The sequence below is a fragment of the Physella acuta genome, unplaced genomic scaffold (genome assembly GCF_028476545.2).
Source record: "Physella acuta isolate Inbredline_101_S28 unplaced genomic scaffold, ASM2847654v3 ptg000244l, whole genome shotgun sequence".
Classification (NCBI taxonomy): Eukaryota; Metazoa; Mollusca; class Gastropoda; family Physidae; genus Physella; species Physella acuta.
Genome location: NW_026731763.1, coordinates 31,743 through 54,349, shown reverse-complemented (window position 1 = coordinate 54,349; position 22,607 = coordinate 31,743). Strand labels below are relative to the sequence as shown.

Genomic DNA, 22,607 nt, shown 5'->3' with positions numbered 1-22,607 from the left:
CTGACCAACTGACCAGTATGTGTACGTGGTTCGGTAGCTGTACTCACTGCTTCTAAACCGGCTCCCGTTTAGATGACCAGTATGTGTACGTGGTTCGGTAGCTGTACTTACTGCTTCTACAACGGCCTCCGTTTAGCTGACCAATTAACCAGTATGTTTGTTTTGTACGTGGTTCGGTAGCTGTACTCACTGCTTCCACACCGGCTCCCGTTTACTGCTTCTACACCAGCTCCCGTTTAGCTGACCAACTGACCAGTATGCGTACGTGGTTCGGTAGCTGTACTCACTGCTTCTACACCGGCTCCCGTTTAGCTGACCAACTGACCAGTATGTGTACGTGGTTTGGTAGCTGTACTCACTGCTTCTACACCGGCTTCCGTTTAGCTGACCAATTGACCAGTATGTGTACGTGGTTCGGTAGCTGTACTCACTGCTTCTACACCGGCTCCCGTTTATCTGACCAACTGACCAGTATGCGTACGTGGTTCGGTAGCTATACTACACCAGCTACCGTTTCTGTTACCATTGGAGCACATACGACTAGCGCGACGCTAAGGCTTATTAAAATGTTCTTTAGCTGTACTAGCATAACGCGTCACTAGGCATCAACTATCAAGTCGTTTAAGAAGTATAATAATACACTACTTATATTCATGAACATTGTTGCAGAGTTAATTCCCATGTTTTTAAATAAGTTCATTCTCCTGCTTTTAAATGATGAGTTTATTCCCCTGCTTTTAAATGATGAGTTCATTCCCCTGCTTTTAAATAATGAGTTCTTTCTCACAATAAAATGTTTTTTGTTGTTGTTTTTTTTAAACCAACACAAATTATGAAGTCAAGGCAAGCTGTGATGAGGTCCGTACATTAAGATCACAGTTGTGTAGGGAACCTAGAGCAAAGCTGAACGGCAGAGGCTTCGACCACAGGGCACCGTCAGAACAAACAATATAAGCGGTGCCATAAAACTGGTGTCGCTGGTTTAATTCAGAGAAAAGTTGATTAAAGAATTTGGGTTCATGGTTTCGTTCAGAATTTTTTTTTTGCCAAGATTGGGGGGGGGGGGGGGGGCACTTGAAATATAAATTATAAATGTGTTGCTATTTCGTCAGGGGGGGGGTAGACGTGCTACAAAGGAGTGAGTAGGGTGGGAGGCGTTTTGGGTGGGTGGGGGGGGGGGGGGGCAACCCTCGGAGAGATGTCTGCAAGAAACACTAATAAGGTTAGGAGCCGATGCTTTAAATTAGTTGAATGTATTCCTTTTGTTTGTTTTTGTTTTTTTTTTAGATCATTGTCTTTATGCTAATCATAGTCTGCATTTTATATTGTATTTGTAAGCCGGATTTTCATTGCAAGGATCATGATACGATTTTGTTGGTTGAATTTCTAATTGAGGGCCAGATTATAAATTGTGGGCTAGATTTCATAGTGTGGGTTGAATTTCTCATTGTGGGCTAGATTATAAATTGTGGGCTAGATTTCATAGTGTGGGTTGAATTTCTCATTGTGGGCTAGATTATAAATTGTGGGCTAGATTTCATAGTGTGGATTGAATTTCTTATTGTGGGCTGGATTGTACATTGCGGGCTGGATTTTAATGTTTGGCCATTTTTTGTTATTAAAAAGAGGATCTAATGCTCGTAGAAACGTTTGAAGCTGATCTATATGTTAACATCCTTGTCTGTTAATGTAATGCACGAGCTCGATAATGGACAGGGATATCATTTTTAAAATCCTGGTTTGGATATCAAATTGTCGTCTAGAATTTTAAACCTGGTCTGGATTCTAATGCAGTGTGTGCTTGCTAATCTGGCTTGGATGTTAATATTTTATGGGGCTTTTTAATTGTGTTGTATTAAAAACAATTTAAGGATGAACAGGATTTTACTACAGGCTCAGGGTGATAAAATTATTTTTTAGTGGGTTGGATTTTTTTAAAAACGTGAACTGGATTTTTTTTTAAACCGTGGACTGGATTCAAAATATTATTCTAAATTTAAATCATAGCCTGCGCCGCCACATTTGGCCCGGGGTTTACACCAAATCCTGGCCGACGTCTGGGGTTTGTGCCGTAAATTAAATTTCACCATTTTTCAGCTCCCCTCCAGCCCACGTTTGTTTCTCGCATGCTGAAACTTGACGCTTTTCCTTCAACAGAAACACATTTTTAAAAACTGTCCAGGGCTAGAATTGGACTAAACCGGGGATTCTCACATTATACATTTCTGCACATCCTTGTAACATTCAGATAAAATTACCTGTGGCTGTGTTTAATTTTTTTAAATATTATTTTACATATTAATTATTACAAATATTGTTTACATTTGTATCTGTATATGAATCTGAATCCGTAAAATCTTACAACGGAGACCCGAAAATATAAGAACCCCTAATGTAGACGACCCCGTATCCCATTGCATTTAAAAGAAAACAAAAAGGAAACAATAAAACGAAACGACAGCAGGCTCGGGCGAAGATGGACAAGATAATACCGCAGCAAAAAGTAGAAGCCCGAGAGAACGAATGATGTGACGTCGGCGTCATATTACAAAAAGGCCAGCCTGATCAACGTCTTCGCTTTCCCCGACAATTTTTATCAGCCTAATCAGTTTGATTTCCTGTAATCGAAGCTTCGTTTATTCGATACGTTCCTTCAAATTTTCGGTTCGCGTCGTGTAATCGATTATTTCTTGGGTTGGGTGGGTTTTTTTTTTTTTTTTTCGAGGTTCACAATTTTTGTCGCTGTGAGAGAGAAATGGCGAGATTTTAACATTTGCGTCAGACATTTTGTTTTCGAGACTGTAAGATTTAAATAAGCTTAGAGTAAGCAGAGGGTGTGTACCAAAAGACACGCTTATATGACGACAGCAACTATGTTACTAATATTCATAGAAATATTAGTTCCCATTTAATGTCATAGATTCAAAGCCTTATACCTTTAAAATTATTCTATTTATATAAGTAAAGATTCCTCTCAGCAGATGAAGTAGAGTTCATGTTTCTTGACCTTGCACATGACCAGCCGTCTTTACTTTTCCTAACATGAGACTCATGGACGTTCAACTAGTTCTACTGACTTAGACCCGGATTCAAACTCGAGACTTTCGGGTAAGCGACCTAGCGCTCTACCGCTAGGTCACGCCGTCCCACTATCTTTATATACATAGTATCCAAAAGTTGTTGTCAGAAGATGAGTTTCATATATTTAAATTTGGGCTCTTAAACATTGACTTATACATATTTGTATCTAGATCAGAAGAGATGAAAATTTTATATTTCTATTTTGAAACGAGTTCGAATCCGGGTTCATGTCAGTAGACCGTCCCGAGTCCACCCAGCTCTGATGGGTACCTAACTCGCGTTAGGGTAAGTAAATGCGGCTGGGCATAGTGCTGATCACACTATATGCCGAGAAACAAGTGAACTCTACTTCACTTGTCCCATAAACCGTCAGGTTTGAAAGGAAACTTTACTTACTATTCTGAAACACAGTGGTATACTTTTTCTTTCTGTCCTTCTTGACATCAGCAGCTCAGGTGGTGTCTGTGTCTCCCATTGGTCAGGCAGGCCTCAACAAACTCCGACTAACTGGCTGATGTAGATATCAGTTGGAACGGCGTGTACCTGTCGCTTCCTCCCGTGCTGTGGTTTACTATAATTAATTTTTATAATTTCTTAATTAAGATTACGTAGGCCTTAATGGATATTTGGTTTTAGAAAACACATTCTAAATATGTGTTGCTTGAAGCTTAGATGTGTTTTTATTCAAACCCGAAATCACATGATACAGTTTGTTAGACGTAAAAAAAAAAACTTACACAGTGTTGTGATTTTTTAATTATGATATCTTTGTTTTGTCTTCCCTTTTTTTTCCCCACCAATTTTAGCTGGACCCAATGTGAAGTATTTAAACAGAGTGGAAGAGTTTCGATTTTATTTCGGTTATTGGATGATGCCTCGCACCAATCCTAGCTGAAAAATGTAGGAAATATTTAATAAAACCGATTTTTTTAAAGCAAATTATTCTATCATCATGCCTAATCTCTGTTAGATTGACGTACAAAAAAAATGAATTTCTTAGCTTTTATTTCGATTAATAATTTTGCTTCTTGACCCCCATCTTGCCCCATCTCTCCCCTGCCCTCCCACCCCCTCCCCACTCTCCTTGCCCACCCCACCCCCTTGATCCATGTTTTGAAAATGGCTAATGGCTAATGAGCTCTGAATTAAGCTTGGACGTGGAGTTTTTTTTTTAAAGGAGTGGGAGTTAATTATTTTGTTAATGATCTTTAGAAAAAATAATGTTCTCACAGGACCCTAACTAATTTTAATCTAATTACAACAGCCAATCAAATGTCGCCACGTGTTGTTAATACATAATTATTCCCATCATCACTGTAAGTGTAAGTCATAGAAGAAGGGTGTGGGGTCGTGTGAGCAGACTATAATCCCTAAAAAGCCGATACTTTTTACTTTCTCGTATATACGAAGTAAAGAGAAAGTCTTGTAATCGTGCAAAAAAAAAAATCGAGATTTTTACAAATCTCGACGTTTTACACCTCACTGATACGGAAAAACATAATTTTGCAATCTTGTCCGTATGTCTGTGTGTCTGTGTGTCTGTCTGTCCGTGTGTAAACACGATAACTTGAGTACCGTTACAGCTAGGTTGATGAAATTTCATATATAGGTATTTTATCAAAATCGTAGATCCGTATCAACTTTTGAGCGATTTCCGATAACCGGAAGTGGTACTTTTCCTACTTTGAATTTTCAAAAGCCTATAACTTGAGTACTATTTCAGATAGATAAATGAAATTTCACATGTAAGTAAAAGATCTAATTCTCTACTTTCTGTAAAATTTTGAGTAATTTCCGTTGACTGGGAGTAGTACTTTACGCTACTTCCGATTTCTCAAAAAACTAATGTAAATTTTAAAAGTACTAATAATATTGCGCACTATTATGCGCTTTTTTATTTGGCGTTCACTTGGTGTGCAATTAATTTGTCTACGAGATTTTATTCTATTTTTAAAACTTTAAGTATTTAAAATGGATTAAAAATCATGTCCATAGCCCGAGTTCCTATCCCCTGTTATTTTATATAAGAATATTCGAGAAAGTTTAGGGGAGATCACTACCGTTTATTTGACGATGTTTTTCAACTAATTTATTTCAGGCCTTAAATCATTCATATAAATGTATGAGATTTAAGAATGGAAAAGATTTAATTACTACTTAATTCAAAATAATATTTAGCTTTATATTTTATACGAGCCGACCCGCTGCGTATCATACGCCGCTATTTAGTTGTTGTTGTTTTTTTCTACTTTTCAGTAATTTATAATTTGTGAATTCGACAGTGCCAATGCTGCCACTGAAAATTTTTGCTTAAAAACACTAAACCCCCCCTTTCCCCCCCCCCCCCCCCCCCCCCCACGTGAAAGCAGCCTCCTCTTAGTTACCTCCTCTAAGTTTAAAATCGTTTCAAACTAAATTATCTGCCCCTAATAGCCGTCACCAAACCCGTCTCTATGATTGTAAAATGTAAACAGCGTGACCACAGCTCACCAGACAATGTGGGGGTGGGGTGGGGGGTGGTAGTGATAGTGATAGAGAGAAAGAGAGGGGACTGCAAGGAGGCGCTTGCAGCTTGTTTTCTGACGGCTCCCAGAAGAGAATTATATATATAGATGATATTTAAAAATAGCTCCCCCCCCCCCCCTTTTTTTTTTCTTTTAGTTCTTCGCTGAGAGACGTCTCCGGTCATTAAAAAGCTAAATTTGGTTGTTTTACAAAATAAGTTCTTGTAAACTTAAAACCATGAAAGTGAATTTTATAATAAAAATTATCTGAGCCTTAATTAAATTAATGTGTCAATTAAAAAGTTAGTTCTGTAATCAGTAATGTAAGTTGATTATCCGAACAAGACTTCCGGTTGTAAATAATATGGTGGCCTCGATAGAAAAAATAATATTTTGGTGCCAATAACAAGTTCTAAAATCTACTAAATCAGCTAACCGAATAAGGGAAGCTAGATCTATCTATTTGTACATCGGTTGTCTACCTTTGTTCGAGTTATTGCAAGTGGTGACCTCCCCTGTGGCTTAAGACGTTTCCTGTCTCAACCTCTTTTACACTGATGTGACATTTACTTCCCTTCGCGAGTCTAGATCTAGACCTAGACCAGCTTAACGCATCCGAGTTTGTCCGCACTTAGAACTAGGCAGAGGAATTTTTTATTTATTTTTTAATTCAATTTCAACTCTATTGTCATAGTCAACTAAAAATGGAAAAGTAACTTTTTTTTTACTTTTTTCCAATATTAAAATAAAATAACTAAAGATAAACGCTCTCATGCGTTTATAAATGTAAAAATAAAACGAACGAAAAATAATATTCTAGGTGTCTAGACTTAGCTGTAAGCTATACGCATATTTAAAGTATTGCCCTTATCAATGCACTTGATTAAATCTGATACTATTAAAAAATGTGCTTAAACTTAAGGTTCTTAGAAAAATGCTCAAGCGGAAAACTGCGCAAAAAGAAAAATCCGCGAAGTACAAACTAATTAGGCCTATACTAATAAACTTTAATTTTGTCATATTTCGTAAATATATATATACATTATTATGCTAAAAAGTATAGGTCTTTAAAAGCTCGATTTTAGAAAACAAAAATGCCTTTGCGCACTTTTTTTTTCGCAATTTTTCGTTGCGCATATTTCCGCTCTCCCTTAAACTCGATGTACTATTTTTTTAAGGTAAATATTAATCAAGATATAATGTTTGTATATTGTTTTGATATAAACGCTATCCAGTGTTTCTTCCAGACTTTTTTCTCCGGGGGGGGGGGGGGGCACTTGAAATTTTCGGGGGGGGGGCGGTAGACTTTCTTCGGGGGGGGGGGGGGGCGGACACTGTTAAAAGTATATATTTTCTATATAAATTTCATTTCGTTCGGGGGCGGTAGATGCCTGGAAGAAACTCTGACGCTATCCAGTACGGTATTGTATGGAGGTATCTTTTTTCTTGGTAGCTGTTTGGGAAGGGGCTAGAAATTAGTGCTGACGGGTCAGAAATAAGGTCTGGACCGGAAGTAGGGTTAGAGCAAGTGTAAAGGTACCAATACAAACAAAAAATAGATTCGAGTAGGTCCTAAAAGGGTTTAACTAGCAGAGACGTAGTGAGGGGGGGGGGGGGTGCGGGGGTGCGGACCGCACCGGGTGACACCATTTAGGGGGGGGGGGGGGGGTGACACCAAGGCAAAAATAGCAAAATATATAGAGAAAAATGATAATTCCACTTTTTTAAGTGATGAATTCCAGTGTTAAATAGTGTTTTAAGCGGTGCAAATCGAAAGTTTGAGGGAGGGGTGCAAATCGAAAGTTTGGATGGGGGGTGCAAATCGAAAATTGAAAGTTTGTCCCCGGGAAGGCTCGCTACGCCTCTGGGGGGTTGTCACCATTAAGGGCCGCACCGGGTGACACCCGACCTCGCTACGCCACTGTTAACTAGTAACATATATTTATTGTTTGTGTCTATAATTTATATTCACAGATTATCATTTATTTTAAATTTGTTTTTGTTTTGTTTTGCTGCTGAAAATATATTATTTAGAAACGTTCCTGTACAGGCTATAAACTAGTATAAACTGATGTTTGTAAATTATTTGTGAAGGGAAGGCCATATATCCCAGTCGTATATAAATTATTTTAAAATTATTTGTGAATGCAGGCTTATCTGTACAATTATTATATAAATAAATTATGGGTGTATCTATTTACAAACGATATTTTTTTTATAAATTGTGTTTATATCTACTGGCCATAAATTATTACCTTATACATTACGAGTGTATATTTAGGCCTGTAAGCCTTATCTATAAATTATGTTTTTATACCTACTAACCATAAATTATTATTTATAAATTATATTGGTGTATATATATCAGTGTTTCTTCCAGACTTTTTTATCCGGCGGGCAGACTAAATTTTCCGGTGGTGGGGGAAGTCACTGGTAAAAGTATGTTTTCTATATAAATTCCATTTCGTTTTGGGGTGCTCCCCCCCCCCCCCAACCCCGAAAAGATACCTAGAAGAAACTCTGGCACCCCATATGAATGAAAGCCTGTCAGAACTTTTAAACAGCCCAAACCAATGACCCCAATCTGCAAATGACGTCAAATCCATGTCTATAACTGACGTGAACACGGGCTAAAAAACATGGCGGCGTTTCCGGTCGGAATGAGATGATCGCGTGCAAACAGTGAACGCCCCCTGGCTTTGTGCCGCCATGCTGAATTCGTTGGGGGTGGCGCTTAGGTTGGGGGTGATGGGGTTGGGTTGAGGGTGAGGGTGAGTTAGGGACGTCGGACGTGGGAGTTGATTACATGCGCGCGTTCATGTTTTGAACTGGCGATTTAACTCAATAATGGTACTATCTTTTTATATGCCGATTTCAAAGAAACAGATGAGCTCTACTTCATCTACTCTATGGAACCCTGGAATCTGAAAGGACACTTAACTTACTTTTTTTTAATTCTTTGTTCTTAATTATAATGTTGGGCGGGATTTCCGCTAACGCAATTAAATATCACGTGTCAATATGTTATGCGCCATAAGGGCCGTTGACCCCGATTTAAGCCTACTTTTCTTTTTGGATTTGCTTCCATAGCCTTTATCCAACCAAGAACAAACTACAAGGCAGCAATTGTTTGATTTTTGAGTTGTCTCTCCTAGACGGGTTGCTGTCCTCAGCCATCGAACTTCATCTCTGTCGAAAGATGGACTTTAGAGTTTAGCACTTAACGTAATGATGAAGATAATTCAGTGTATTCTTCTTCTTCTTCGTTCTTAATTTTAGAGTTGGAAGGTATACCCCTCGAACACAATTAAGGATACGTGTCAACTGGTAATGCGCCATTGATTTGCTTCCATAGCCTTTGTCCAACCAAGAACAAACTACAAAGCAGCAGTTGTTTGATTTTGTAGTTTTCTCTCCTAGATGGGTTGCTGTCCCCAGCTATCGAGCTTCATCTGCCGGGTGTCTAACTCAAGACTTTCCAGTTTAGCACTAATCGTAATGATGAAGATAATTCAGTGTATAAGCTGAATTCTTGTATGTCTTTTCCGGCGCCCCTGTCAAAGTAACCTATCAAAATAGTAACAGTGGCCTATACATGTTTCATTTGTTTGTTGGTCGCTGAGTAAATATCTTAGACACGTTTTAGGGATCAGCGCCTTTAAGGTTATAATGTAAACAAAGAAAGTATTTTTATATTTGGCATTTTAGTGCACTTAGCAGCTTGTTATTAGAAGACTTACGTACGTGTTGGATGTTTTTATTATGGCATGGCTCACGACTGCTAACCCAAATGTCTTGAGTTCGGAACCTGGGACATCCTTGAGTCCATGGAGTCCAGCTTTGATGAGTACCTGACTCGCATAACGAAAAGTAAAATCGGAATAGTATAGCGCTGACCACATTATCCCTTCATATTCTGTGGTCACGGAAACAGGTGAACTCTACTTTATCTGCCCGTACACTCCCATATTTGAAAAGGTTACTTTCATTTCTTAATTTATTTTTAATTAATTTTTTTTTTAAACAGATAGAACAGCGTGCGCGAAAAAGTATCACCAAATTGTCTCCGTCAGCGTGACGCCCAGTTCCCCCACGTGATCGGGATTACATCATCGTGAATGTCCAGAGACGGCGGAGGTCATGGCGACCTGCAAGGAGAAGGTGGCCACCTCGACCAGCTCCTCCCCCGGCCCCCGGGAACGGTTCCTTCTGACTCCGCCCCCTTGTGACTCCGCCCACTCCCTAGAATGGGCGGACAGCAGCAGCAGCAAGAACAGGCGGTAAGTTTGCTAGTAGCGTACATGGTATGCTGGGAGCGTCATTGGTATGCTAGTAACGTCATTGGTGTGCTGATAGCGTCATTGGTATGCTAGTAGCGTCATTGGTATGCTAGTAGCGTCATTGGTATGCTAGTAGCGTACATGGTATGCTAGTAGCGTACATGGTATGCTAGTAGCGTCATTGGTATGCTAGTAGCGTCATTGGTATGCTAGTAGCGTCATTGGTATGCTAGTAGCGTCATTGGTATGCTAGTAGCGTCATTGGTATGCTAGTAGCGACATTGGTATCCTAGTAGCGTCATTGGTATGCTAGTAGCGTCAATGGTATGCTAGTAGCTTATTTTTATACGCTAGTAGCTTACATGGTACGCTAGTATCTAAAGTTTATATGCTAGTAGCTTACTTGGTACTCCAGTGGCGTACATAATACGCTAGTAGCTTACATATAATACTATTAGCTTATATGGTACGTTAGTAGATTACGTGAAATGCTAGTAGTTTATATGGTATGCTAGTACCTGTCATTGTATTCTACTGGCTTATATGGTATGCTAGTAACTGACATGGTACGGTGGTAGCTTAAGTGATACATTAGTAGCTTACATGGTATGCTAGTAGCCTACATGGTATGGTAGTATATGTCATATCCTACTTGCTTAAATGGCAAGTAGATTACTGATATGCTATCAGTTAACTTGGAAGGTACTTAGTTTTCATGTAACGCTTCTCGTTAGCCTTGAATCAAGTATTTTACATGCTATGCCCGTAGTTTATAGGCGTGCTGTTAAGAAAAAGCTAATGCAAGTCGGCCAATATGACAGTATTTTACTAGCTTGCGTGGTAGGTTAATCAGTAATTAACGCGATTTGCTTAATTAAATGATGACATAGTAATTTTTATGGTGTGCGCACAGCTTATAGACCTACTGTTAGGAAAATGCAGTTGTATCCAGCGAGTAGTTTGAAAGTATTTTAGCAGCTTAAGAGGCAGTTAAATCGGTAACTAAAGCGATTTTCTTAGATTGTGATCTAGTATTTTACATGTATAATGTGTTGTTACCACTTTATGTTATTAGTTTTTAAGGATGCTAGATGCTGGATTATTAGATAGCTGGATGATTAGCTCATTGTTAAAACGGTATGCTAATGGTGTATATGGTGTAATAGTTCGCTTGTTGATATGTTAATAGTTTACACCAGGGGTCTCCAAACTACGGCCCGCGGGCCGGATGCGGCCCGCGAAGTCCTCTCATCCGGCCCGCGGAGATCTTTTTGTCCAAGGAAAAATCGTTTGTTGGTGATGGCTGAGGAACTTGCTCAGAAAAATCAAAGACATGCCTGGAAGAAACTGGCCCCCGAATTGAAATTTGATAGTTAATGCGGCCCTCGGATTGAAAAGTTTGGAGACCCCTGGTTTACACAAAGGAACAGTTGATGTATTGCCTAAGGTTGAAGATGTGTACCCAGCTCAGCCGTTCATATTCTAGTTTACAATTTGCAGGATCTTAATATTGATCTGATTTTAACCATTAATCAATTAACTAATTTTAACCAACAAGATAAATTAGAGGTTTGAGATTATAATACATCCACGCCAATGAAGATTAAAGATGTTATTTTACATTGTATGAAAATGTATATTTCTTTTAACTTTAGTATGTTACATAGAATTGTCAGGCTAATGGTATCTTCAAGGCGGATTTAAAATTTAGTTTGCTGTTAATCAGCCAAAATGTTAATTAGCCGGCTGATGTTTGGCACGTTGTTAAGTTAATTAGTTTAATTAAAGCGCCGTTTTAGACATTAGTTGGTTCTCTAGAGTTTTAAGATATCGTTTTGAATAAGGTGCTAGTCGTAGGACTTTTTCTACACGCAAGGTTAGGGTTGGCTAGTGTATGTATGATTAGGATTAGGGTTATGGTTCAGCTTAGGGCTAGTGTAAGGATTATGGTTAGGGTTAGAATTAGGGTTAGGATTAGAGTTAAGGTTAGGGCTTGTGTAAGGATTATTTTTAAGGTTAGGATTAAGGCTAGAGTTAAGGTTAGGGCTAGTGCAAGGATTATGGTTAGGGTAAGGGTAATTATTATTATTAGGAATAGTGAACATTTTCACACACACACACAAACACACATACACACACTCACACACACTCATGTGCGAATATTATATAAAACCTCGCTTTTTACATCTGCATTAGAGATAATTGCGCAGCTTTAACAGAGTTTTCACTACAAGAAATAATATTATGAAAGCCAGTTTTTTTTTTCAACGTCTTCATCCTAACCTTCCACGGAGCCAAACTTTTGCAGAACAACAAAATAATAAACGATATCGAAGGAAGTGCAATATAATTTTTATTGAGACAAGCCCATCATACAAATATATATATATATATATATATATATAATATATATATATATATATATATATATATATATATATATATGTATGTATATATATATATATATATATATATATATGTATGTATGTATAATCATTCCATTGCCTCTTAATGTTAAATAAATGTGTATACCCACCCCGTTCCGCCTAACGGAAAAGTAGGCCTACCCATCAACTTATGTAAAAAACTATTACCGTACTAATGTACCTGTGCTAATCATCCTCTCCACCCCCACCCCCACCGGCACCAGACGCAGCACCATCCACTCCTACACCATCGCCGTGTACCACACGCTGCCCAAGAACGCCAAGGCGATGAAGGAGGTGCGCGCGATGACGTCATCGAAAGCTGCGAAGAATTTGGTCTCGATCAGCATCGCCTTCATGTTTATTTACACGGGATTTGTGTCGTTACAGGTAGGTCAAGGTCACATTGATACGTCTTGTGGTGGTTGTTGTTTTGTTTTTTTTTTGTTGTTTTTTTTTTGTTCTTTGATACCTGGACTGATTCTATTTTTAGCTCTGTGCTCTTCAGAATGAGACCCGTGCTAGATAACGATCGCGCGCACTCAAAATTACACGCACGCACACACACACACACACACACACACACGAATGTGCATGCCAATACATTCCCGTTCCCCTTGAGTACACTCAACATTCCACTTTTGACACGTCTCAGCGATAAATGTCTTTCGCTGTGATATTTGCCGCTAATTTAAAATTATTTATTTCCCGTGCAGATTTTCTGCGATTCCGCTGTATTACATAGTTAGACAACAACGCAGGAAAAAAAAAGAAAATTAAAAAGCAATTGAGCAATAAAAACGAATTATCTTTGTAACTTGCTATGGGAACACTAAGGGGAGATAACAAACAATATTCGCCAAAGCAAAACTATAAGACGAATGTGTATAGTAGTTAATATGATACATAAGTTGTCATACAGCAGAAAATTGTAAACTTATGTTTACATCAACAACAAAATTAAAATATTTTTGACACTTATTTTCTAAATTTGTTATTCTTTTATGAACTATTTTTCAAAACACTAACCTAAGTTTTTGAAGTATTGTATAAATAAGCTTTTCTATAATGTAGTAATTTTGTTTAGGCAGCGGCAACCTCCTATTTATAATGTAAATTACATGTCTGAGGCAAATTTAAAAAAAATTGATCTTTTTTTTTTTTTTAAATAAACAAAATGGCTGGAAAGTTCGAAGCTTTAGAACAGTAACTAGAATTGTTCATTGAAAATACACGACGAATGGGTGTAACTGTGGGTGACTTTCAACCCCAAGGTCAGACTGTATTAATTATTTTTAAAATACAAACCATGGTAACAGAAATTAATGAGATTGATAAACTTCGGACTCCAATTCTTGATGTACAAATACCACTTGAAGTATTTGACAATATTGATGGGGGTAGAAATCCTAACCTTTACGCCAAAGACTGCTTAAAAAAAGCTTTGGCCAAAAATGAGCAAGTAAGGGGAAAACTGATTATTTGAAGAGGTTCAAAGCTATTGCTGCTGCTTGAATTGTCGAAAGTGTTTCCATCTAAAATGGATATGTACAGAGCTTTAAAGCAAGGCAGGGGCCCAACATAACTTACAATCATTCAGAAATTATACTCATGTTTATAAAACTTGAGATTTACTGACGACAATCCTTGGAGAATTTCACTGAATTTTGACCAGAAGTTTAGAGTGAACATTCACTCCATTATAAACACTATAGACCAGAGGCGTAGAGAGGGCGGGGTGGGGGGATGTGCGGACCTCACCGGGTGACACGATTACGGGGGTGACACCAAGGCAAAAAGTTGCAAAATGTAGAGAAGAATAATGGGGTTTTTTTCCAGTTCCATTAATAATTAATTAAAATCAAATTGTGTTTTAAGTACAAATAGACAATTATTATTACAAGGGGTTAGGTGTGACACCATGACGTAAACGCGCTAACTATAGAGATAACAATGCTACATCCAACTATATTATTAACAGACTTTAGATAAACATCATTACTATTACGTCTTCAGTGATTAAAACTTGTAGATATATATATATATATATATATATATATATATATATATATATATATATATATATATATATATATATATATATATATATATATATATATAAACATACTTTGTTTCTTAGAAAGGGGAGGGGCTTTCTTTTCATATTGTCAAATATTTACATTGCTTGTTCACATCAATGCGTAACCCAAGACTCAGTTAGTCCTCCAATAGGGCTGGTAAGTAGGTCACCAACCAGTTCTACGGCTCAATAAAACCTGCATGAGCCATAGAACTGGATGGTGACCTACTTACCAGCCCTCTTTGATATTTAATGAATACTTTTTTGTAAAGACCTGATAAAAATTGTTTTAGTGAATTGTCATATACATTTCTTATTTGGTTGAGTGACTGTACAAGTGAAAATAAATATATTAAATGTTACGAATATCAAATAAATAAATAAATATTATTTTATAATTTTACTGTATTCATAAAACATTATACCTGGAATAAGTCGAAAGCAAAGCGAAAGATAGATAGGGAAGAATGCTACACGGGGTGTAGGACAAAAGACCAACATCCAAAAGATCGACAGGACTAAAGGCCGACTGGAAATTAGGCCGACAGGTCATAAGGCACACACCCAAAAGGCACACACCCAAAAGGCCAACAGGCCATAGGGCAGACAAACCATAAGGCCGACTAACATAAAAAGAGTCAATTTTTTTGTAATCATGGTGATTCTGCCCCTCGAAAGACAAAACTATACGTCACACTAGCCATTTGCGTAAGAAACCAAACACAAAATGATTCATCCTTTTAATGATTTCATGATGATTACATAACGAAGTCATTGACCTAGGGCTCGGCGCAAGTGACATTCTAAGATGATTTTTATAAAACCAATAAAATTATCCCCAATAAACTTAACCCAACCCCCAACCCCACCCCAACCCCTTTCATATAACGGTATAAAACATGCAACTGCTGATTGTTAAATATAAAAAGTATCAAATTACGACCAATCATATCTAACTTCACAGTTAAGTCTTACAGCCGATAATGGAAATGGGCCGTCCGTCCCTTGTGACCTCGACGCTATTACAGTAAGAAAAAAGTATTTTAATTAAGCTTGAACTCGTCTGTCCTAATTAAGGCAATTTTAACCAAAAATATTCACAAAAATCATAAAAGAAATCACATTTTACAAATCACATTATACAAATCACATCTTTAATGTCAAAAACCACGCCTACTAGTTTCTGAGAGATTCCGGTGAAATACAGCATTCAGTAAAGTGACCCCCTCTGCAGTTAATTATTTCATGAAAAAATTAACGCTCTGTCTTGTTTTTAATTTAATAACAAGCTTTTATGTAATAATGCTCTAAAAAGTGGAAAATAAATTATACACTACTATTTAAATAACTATAAAGAAAAGCGTGGGTATCTTCCTAAATAATAATTTATTTTCTACTTTTTAGTGCATTATAAAAGCTTGTTATTAAAACGATTTTTATGATTTTTTTTTTCAAATTATTTTCTTGATGTTCTTGACGGAAGTTCATATGTTCTAGTTCGTCCATCCCAGCACGGTCGACTTCTATAATAGCACATTGGCTGGTTTTTACACGCTCTTTTCTTTATGATAGTAGTTATCGTTTCGGATCTCACGTCATTATGAGAGAAGTACTGTCGGGTACTAAATAGAGCTGGGTGGACTCGGGGACTTGCTACAGACGCGAATGCGAGATTTGAACTCAAGACTTGTGGGTTATGCCCTAAACTTCCTGTCGACCGGCCACGCCATCCCGAGTGTAATGTACAATGTTAAAACATGTGCATGAATTGTGTCCCAACTCCTAACAGAGGGATTTCATACGAATTTTCATTGAAAGAGGGGGTGGGGGGAGGGGGTAACCCGCTATCACACGGTATTAAATCTGAGGGTTAAAACTTGAAATGTGGACGATTACGTGACACGATCTGATATAGACGTGATCTATCAAAGACGTGATCTCTCAAAGACGTGACTTCTAAAAGACGTGATCTCTCAAAGACGTGACTTCTAAAAGACGTGATCTCTCAAAGACGTGATCTCTCAAAGACGTGATCTATCAAAGACGTGATCTGTCAAAGACGTGATCTGTCAAAGACGTGATCTATCCAAGACGTGATCTATCTAAGACGTGATTTTACATGAAAGTGATCTTATAATATACAAGAGCCCACAAATAACTTTATTGGAATAACAAAAAGTAATCTCGAAGTCTATTCGGCATGTTGTTGAAGCAAATTACAATAACGCCAATTTTTACTAAACCATCGAAAATGATTAGGATGTAAATAATAAATCAGAGTCTAAATGAAAAAAAAAATAAGTAGAACATAGTACAAGAAAAGTTAAAATATGATCGTTACTATTTTTTTATTTACATTTTTTGTTAATTTGCTGCAATTGAAATAACATACTTATGAATAAACGTTAAAAATTATTTTACTTTACAAAAATGACGTTTCAGTGACTGTTAATATTATCAAACTAAACGAAACTTTAACAGTTTAAATGAAATGATCCAATGGGAATAGGGGATCCAAGCAAAGATAATCTCTAACACAGAAGAGTGGGCGAGTTGTGTAAACTAATTTAAGCGAACCCCCGGGGAAACATAGGCAAGGGATGAAAGAAATCTGAGTGTTCGATTTACTAATGACTCGACATTTTAATCAGACTTTTAATTACGATCTAATTGTGTTGAGTTTTTGAAATTCTTTTTTTTTTATCTTATGATCTAGTAGATCAGAGAAAGTCTGTGAAAATGGATTTTTTTTTTTTAGATTTAAGTAGAAGATTGAAAAATATTGGTATTTAAAAATGATAGGTTATCTTAGTACTCGTTTTATGGGGTATTGTGGTTGTGAGTGGAGGGGTGAGCTTGGGGGGGGGGGCTTGAAAAATGAATACATAGTACCATATCATTATAAAATAAACGAGTTTTTATCCTGCTAATGTTGCTGTTAGTATGAGTGTTATGATAAGGTTTAGAGTGACATATAGGATTTCTGTTGTGGTCGGGGATAAGTTTAGGGTAGCAACACTAGCAAAACATCTTTGTCGTGAGGGTAAGGGTTATGCAGTGTCGGCGCCAGGTTATTTAGCGCCCTAGGCAAAACTTATTGAAACGCCCCCTTTCAAAACAAATTAATTTCTTAAACATATGTATAAGATATATATATAAGAAAACAATTAATTTAAAGTGACATATTAATGTTTTATTAATTGCATACACGTTATAAGTAGACACCAAAATCAAATTTTACTTGCCTCCTTCGTCTCAAAAGTTTGTACAGTTTGCAAGTGTAATCACATTTTTATTGAAATTGTCGCTAAGTGCACGAGTCTACTTTGTACTTAACGACATAGCCCCCCCCCTCCCCCTTAGAAAATTTAAAGTGCTTTCCCCCCCCCCCCCCCCCCCCCCGGGAGAAAAAGTCTGGGGAAAAACCACTGAATCACTTGTAGTGTTAGGCTCTCTGCAGTCCTCCCAAGGTGAGTTTTAAAACGGAACTTACCTGTTTCAAGCTTTACTGTCTTTAGTTATAATTATAAAATGTCTATATTGTGTGATTATGCAACGATTTTTTTGTTTTTGAAAAAAATAAAAGGTTATAAATAATATAGATGCCTAAAATTGTTATATATGAATCTTTTATGAGAGGGTGCAAAAATATGAAAAGACAATTAATTATATGTTTAATTAACGACTAAGACTGTATGTCTTCTAACATTAAGTATTGCAATCTATAACGGCTACTGATGTATTTGTTTTTCAACTTGATAATGCTAAAAAAAAACTAACAAACTATTTTGTTTAGAACTTAAGCTCTATATAATTTTACAATAGCAAATAATAACTTTAAGTTGTATTTTTATTTATAAGCGGTCAACCTAAGGTGCAGGAATTTGAAATGAATGTAAAGTTAAGCAAGGAATTATCTCCCATTTAAAAACCCCAAATACCAAAATTTTATTCAAGGGAAATAACTTTTACAAGACTAGCTAAATTAAACTAGTATAACTAAGACATGCTTGAAAAGCACAATAAAATAATCTAAATTTTATTACGTAATAAATATAATATTTCTTTTATATCTGCTATGTGACCTTGTAAAAACAATATTATATTTTACTGATTGATTATTTTACTGTAGGTTTTATTTGAAAGGCTAAAAATAGTAACTTTATTATAACATATTTCTATTAGATATTGATAATATTATTAATTTGCATTTTGTGGTTTCAAAAGTTAAACTAAATTTTGGATCCCCTTAATAAAGGGACGCCGTTCAAATAATCAGACTCAGGTAGCTGCTTTTGCCAAAATTGATGATTAAATATTTAAAACATAATTATTTAAAAAAAACAAAGTTTACGGTTAGTTATAAATTCCATCATATTTAATGCTTTATACCAATACTTTCAAAGTGGTAATATAGATTCCTAAAAAAACAAGATTTTTCAACTAGAGAACGCCTACCTCTCTTTGTAGTGTGTTCCGTACTGAATTGAAATCATGTAACTTACGATAAACTCGACTACTCGATATACTCAACTACATTCACAACACATATCAAACTACGACACCAACTCGTTTAACTTCACCAAGCTCTACAAACAGTATTCAAAATCAACGATTTCACTGGACCTACTACTACACTTAAACAGTCAATCTAATTCGATACCTTAATACCACAAGACTCGATACTCCCGAACTCCAGAACTACGATACTTCATTACCAGCATTCTCATTTCTCTTTTACCAATCAGATTCCACTAAATCCTACAACTACACAACCGCCAAATAAAAAATACGACATTTTAACACTTCGATACCTTATACCTACGAAACCATATCAGCAACAGCCTTCCGCCGTTACTCCCAAATCTAAACGAATCATCAAAACTTACCAAATAAGTACAATACTTTGAACACCCCGTCATTACAAAACTTTATACACCAGGCAGGACAGAGAATTCAAAGTCAGAGAAAACGAGACTTACAAGCCCTATTAAAATTAGATAACCTTGTGAAATGTTCGAAATTTAAATAACGAACTTATTTAATCGTTTTCTACATCAATTATGTGACACCAAATTAAAAAGGCAAAGTGACTGGTAAAAAGCGCCCCGACCTTTCCAAATTAGGGAGGTGGGGTTGCATTTTCAGCATCGCGAATAAATATAGGCCTATATACACCTAATTTTGGGGCGAGTGTGCCAAATTGATAGTTTGTCCTGGGTGCCGAAATAGATCGCTAAGCCTTTATAAAAGTTGTTAATTATCAGGTACTTTTTGATAATAGCGATTAAACATTTTGCGCCCCACTAGGGATGGCGCCCTAGGCGACCGCCTAGTTCGCCTTATAGGTAGCGCCGCTCCTGGGGCTATGCTTTGTTTAGGGTCAAAGGCAGGTTTAGTGGTCGATAAGAAAGCAACACTAAAAAAACAATCACTGCTATTAGCAGTGCTATTAGAATTAGGGTTATTATACTTGGGTTGTTGTTTTTGTTTGTTTCTTATTGCTGTTTTGTTTTGTTGTATTTGTTGTTAGGAATGGGATTAGTTCTTGAGTTTGTGCTAGGGTCAAGGTAGCAACACTAGCAAAAAGTAAACTTTTTTGTCTGTAATATAAGGTTTATGCTTAGTGTTGTGTTAAAGACGTTTAATGTTCGATTTTTGGCTATGGATAAAGTAACGACCAAGGCGTAAAGAGGGGGCGGGGGGTACATATGTCCCCGGGCGCTGACCCTAGGGGGCGCCAAAATGGGTTGGAAAAAAATTAAAAGCTCCTTTTAGCTGCAGTTTTGAATTATAAAATATATATGGTGGGGGTGCGCCAAATTGAAAGTTTGTCCCCGGGCGCCGGGAAGGGTCGCTACGCCTCTGGTAACGACGCTAAAAAAATTAGAATTCTATGCTTAGGTTGTGTTTGTTATTTTTCTGTTTTTGGTCAGTTATGGGATTAGTGTTCAAGTTAGGGTTAGGATTAAAATAGTAACACTAGAAAAAAAAAGCAGATACGACACGCCCTAACAGCTTCTTCACATTTTTTTAAAAATTTTGTTCACCAGAGCCTACAGAGCAGCCTACACCCCCAGGAGGGGCTGGGGGTCGTCTCCCTGAGCGTCATCTACGGCACGACGGTCCTGTCCTGTCTGATGGCGCCCTGGCTGATTAACCGCTTGACCACCAAGTGGACCATGGTCCTGGCCTTCTCCCTCTTCACCGCCTACTTCGCGGCCAACTTCTACCCCCGCCACTTCATCCTCATCCCCCTCAGCGTGGTCCTCGGCGCCCTGGCCGGGCCCATGTGGAGCGCCCAGGCCACCTACGTCACCACCCTCGCCCTGACCTACGCCCAGCACCGGCGCATCGTCTTCGAATCAGACGACGTCATCAACCAGTTCATGGGAGTATTCTTCGGGTTTTACCGCTGCAGCCAAATCTGGGGGAACATCATCTCCACGATAATCCTCTCCAAAAACGACACGGATATAGGATTTAACACGACTTCCGACGCGTTTTCCGAATTCAAAGACGCCCGGACGAATTTTTCCGGATCTCCACCCAGCTCTTCCAACGGCACTAAAAAATGCGGCGCCAACACGTGCACGTACGTCTTCGATGACGTCATATCCTCCCCGGCCGATGGGACCTACAGCAACGACCTCAACGACCTCGGCGCGTCCATCTCGGACTCGACCCGCTACATGCTGCTGACGACGTACCTGGCCTGCGGGGTCATGGCCGCCGTGGTCGTCATGTCGCTGCTGGATCAAATCCACCTGGGGAAGACGGAGGCGGATCCGGAGTTTTCCCAGTCGTCCTGGGAGCTGTGCCTGTCCACGGTGAAAATGCTCAAGGACACCAAGTGTCTGCTGCTGATGCCGATGGTGGTGTTCGTTGGACTGGAGCAGGGCTTCATGTTTGGGGACTTCACTAAGGTAAGACTATATATATATATATATATATATATATATATATATATATATATATATATATATATATATATATATATATATATATATATATATATATATATATATATATATATATATATATATATATATATATATATATATATATATATATATATATATATATATAAAACCAGTTTTTATATCAGATATTTTATCCGGGTGGGGGGGGGGGGTCACTTCAAAGTTTTCATGGGTGCACTTAAATTTCCGGTGGGGGGAGGTCGGTGGAAGTGAAGCGATGCTTGAAACAAACTTTTTTTTGCAATGTGTTTTGGGTTTGGACTCTTGGAGCTCATACTTAGCTAAGACAAAAAAAGTATAAAAGAGGTAGGGCTCATTGTTAGGGTAAACGATACCAATTTTTTATTACAAGCTTTTCATTAACTTTCTTCCTTTGTCTGTTGTCAAGCTTTTATGTAATGATGCGCTAAAAAGAGGAAAAATAAATGATTTCTTTAAATACATGGGTCGCTGTAATGTGTATTGGAAACTTTTACTAATATTTAGGAGGCGACCCGCGCTTTTTACAGTTATTTAAATAGTAGTGTATTGCTATATATTTAAAGATAATTATTTATTTTCCCCTTACCGGTAGTCTTTCAAAAGTTTATACAAAGCTATGAATTCGATATAATACCTATACATGAAATTTCGTCAACATAACTGTAACGGTACTCAAGTTGGCGTTTTCACATACATACAGACACACACAGAGACACGCGGACATAATTGCAAAGCCCAGTTTTTTTCGACTCGATCACACGTAAACCGCCGAGATTTTGATAAATCTGGATTTAGAATTTTTTCGCCCGATTAAAATTAATCCCCTAAACTCTGTATGTGATGAAATAGTGAGGTGTAAAACTGTCAAAACTGTCAACATTTCATGTGATTTTTGTGCTCGATGACAATACTTCCTGTGTACTCTGTATCCGAGAAAAGTAAAAATCTATATATTGTTGTTTTTTTTTTCCTCAGACATTAATTTACAACGTTATTTTTCTTTGTCATGGTCGCTTTAGTGTAACAGTTTTTATTATAAGCTTGTGAAGACTCATACACATTTACAATAGTAATACTTCTTTCTGACATGTTGCCTACTTTCATTCATTCAAGATGGTTTACTTATACATAGATCTAATACAAAACGTCTCATTTCAACTTTATTTTTAAACCTGAAAATGCAAATGTGTTATTAAATGGTGAATCAAGTGATTTATTATAACAGCATGGTGGGTTGAGGGGGTTTGAGATTGGGCTTATACGTCGAGTTG

General features: G+C 37.4%; 1 protein-coding gene across 1 annotated transcript in view; it reads left to right on the top strand.

The window, feature by feature from the left end:
- LOC131938455 (protein unc-93 homolog A) overlaps positions 1–21,297 on the top strand; it is a gene marked incomplete at its 3' end in the record, with an annotated part of 75,660 nt that extends 54,363 nt beyond the window's left edge. Inside the window, exons 2-4 of the mRNA XM_059296487.1 lie at positions 9,613–9,865; positions 12,516–12,681; positions 20,425–21,297. Coding sequence (XP_059152470.1) covers positions 9,726–9,865; positions 12,516–12,681; positions 20,425–21,297 — 1,179 coding nt within the window. The remainder of the gene's footprint in view (positions 1–9,612; positions 9,866–12,515; positions 12,682–20,424) is intronic.
- Positions 21,298–22,607: the final 1,310 nt, after the last annotated feature.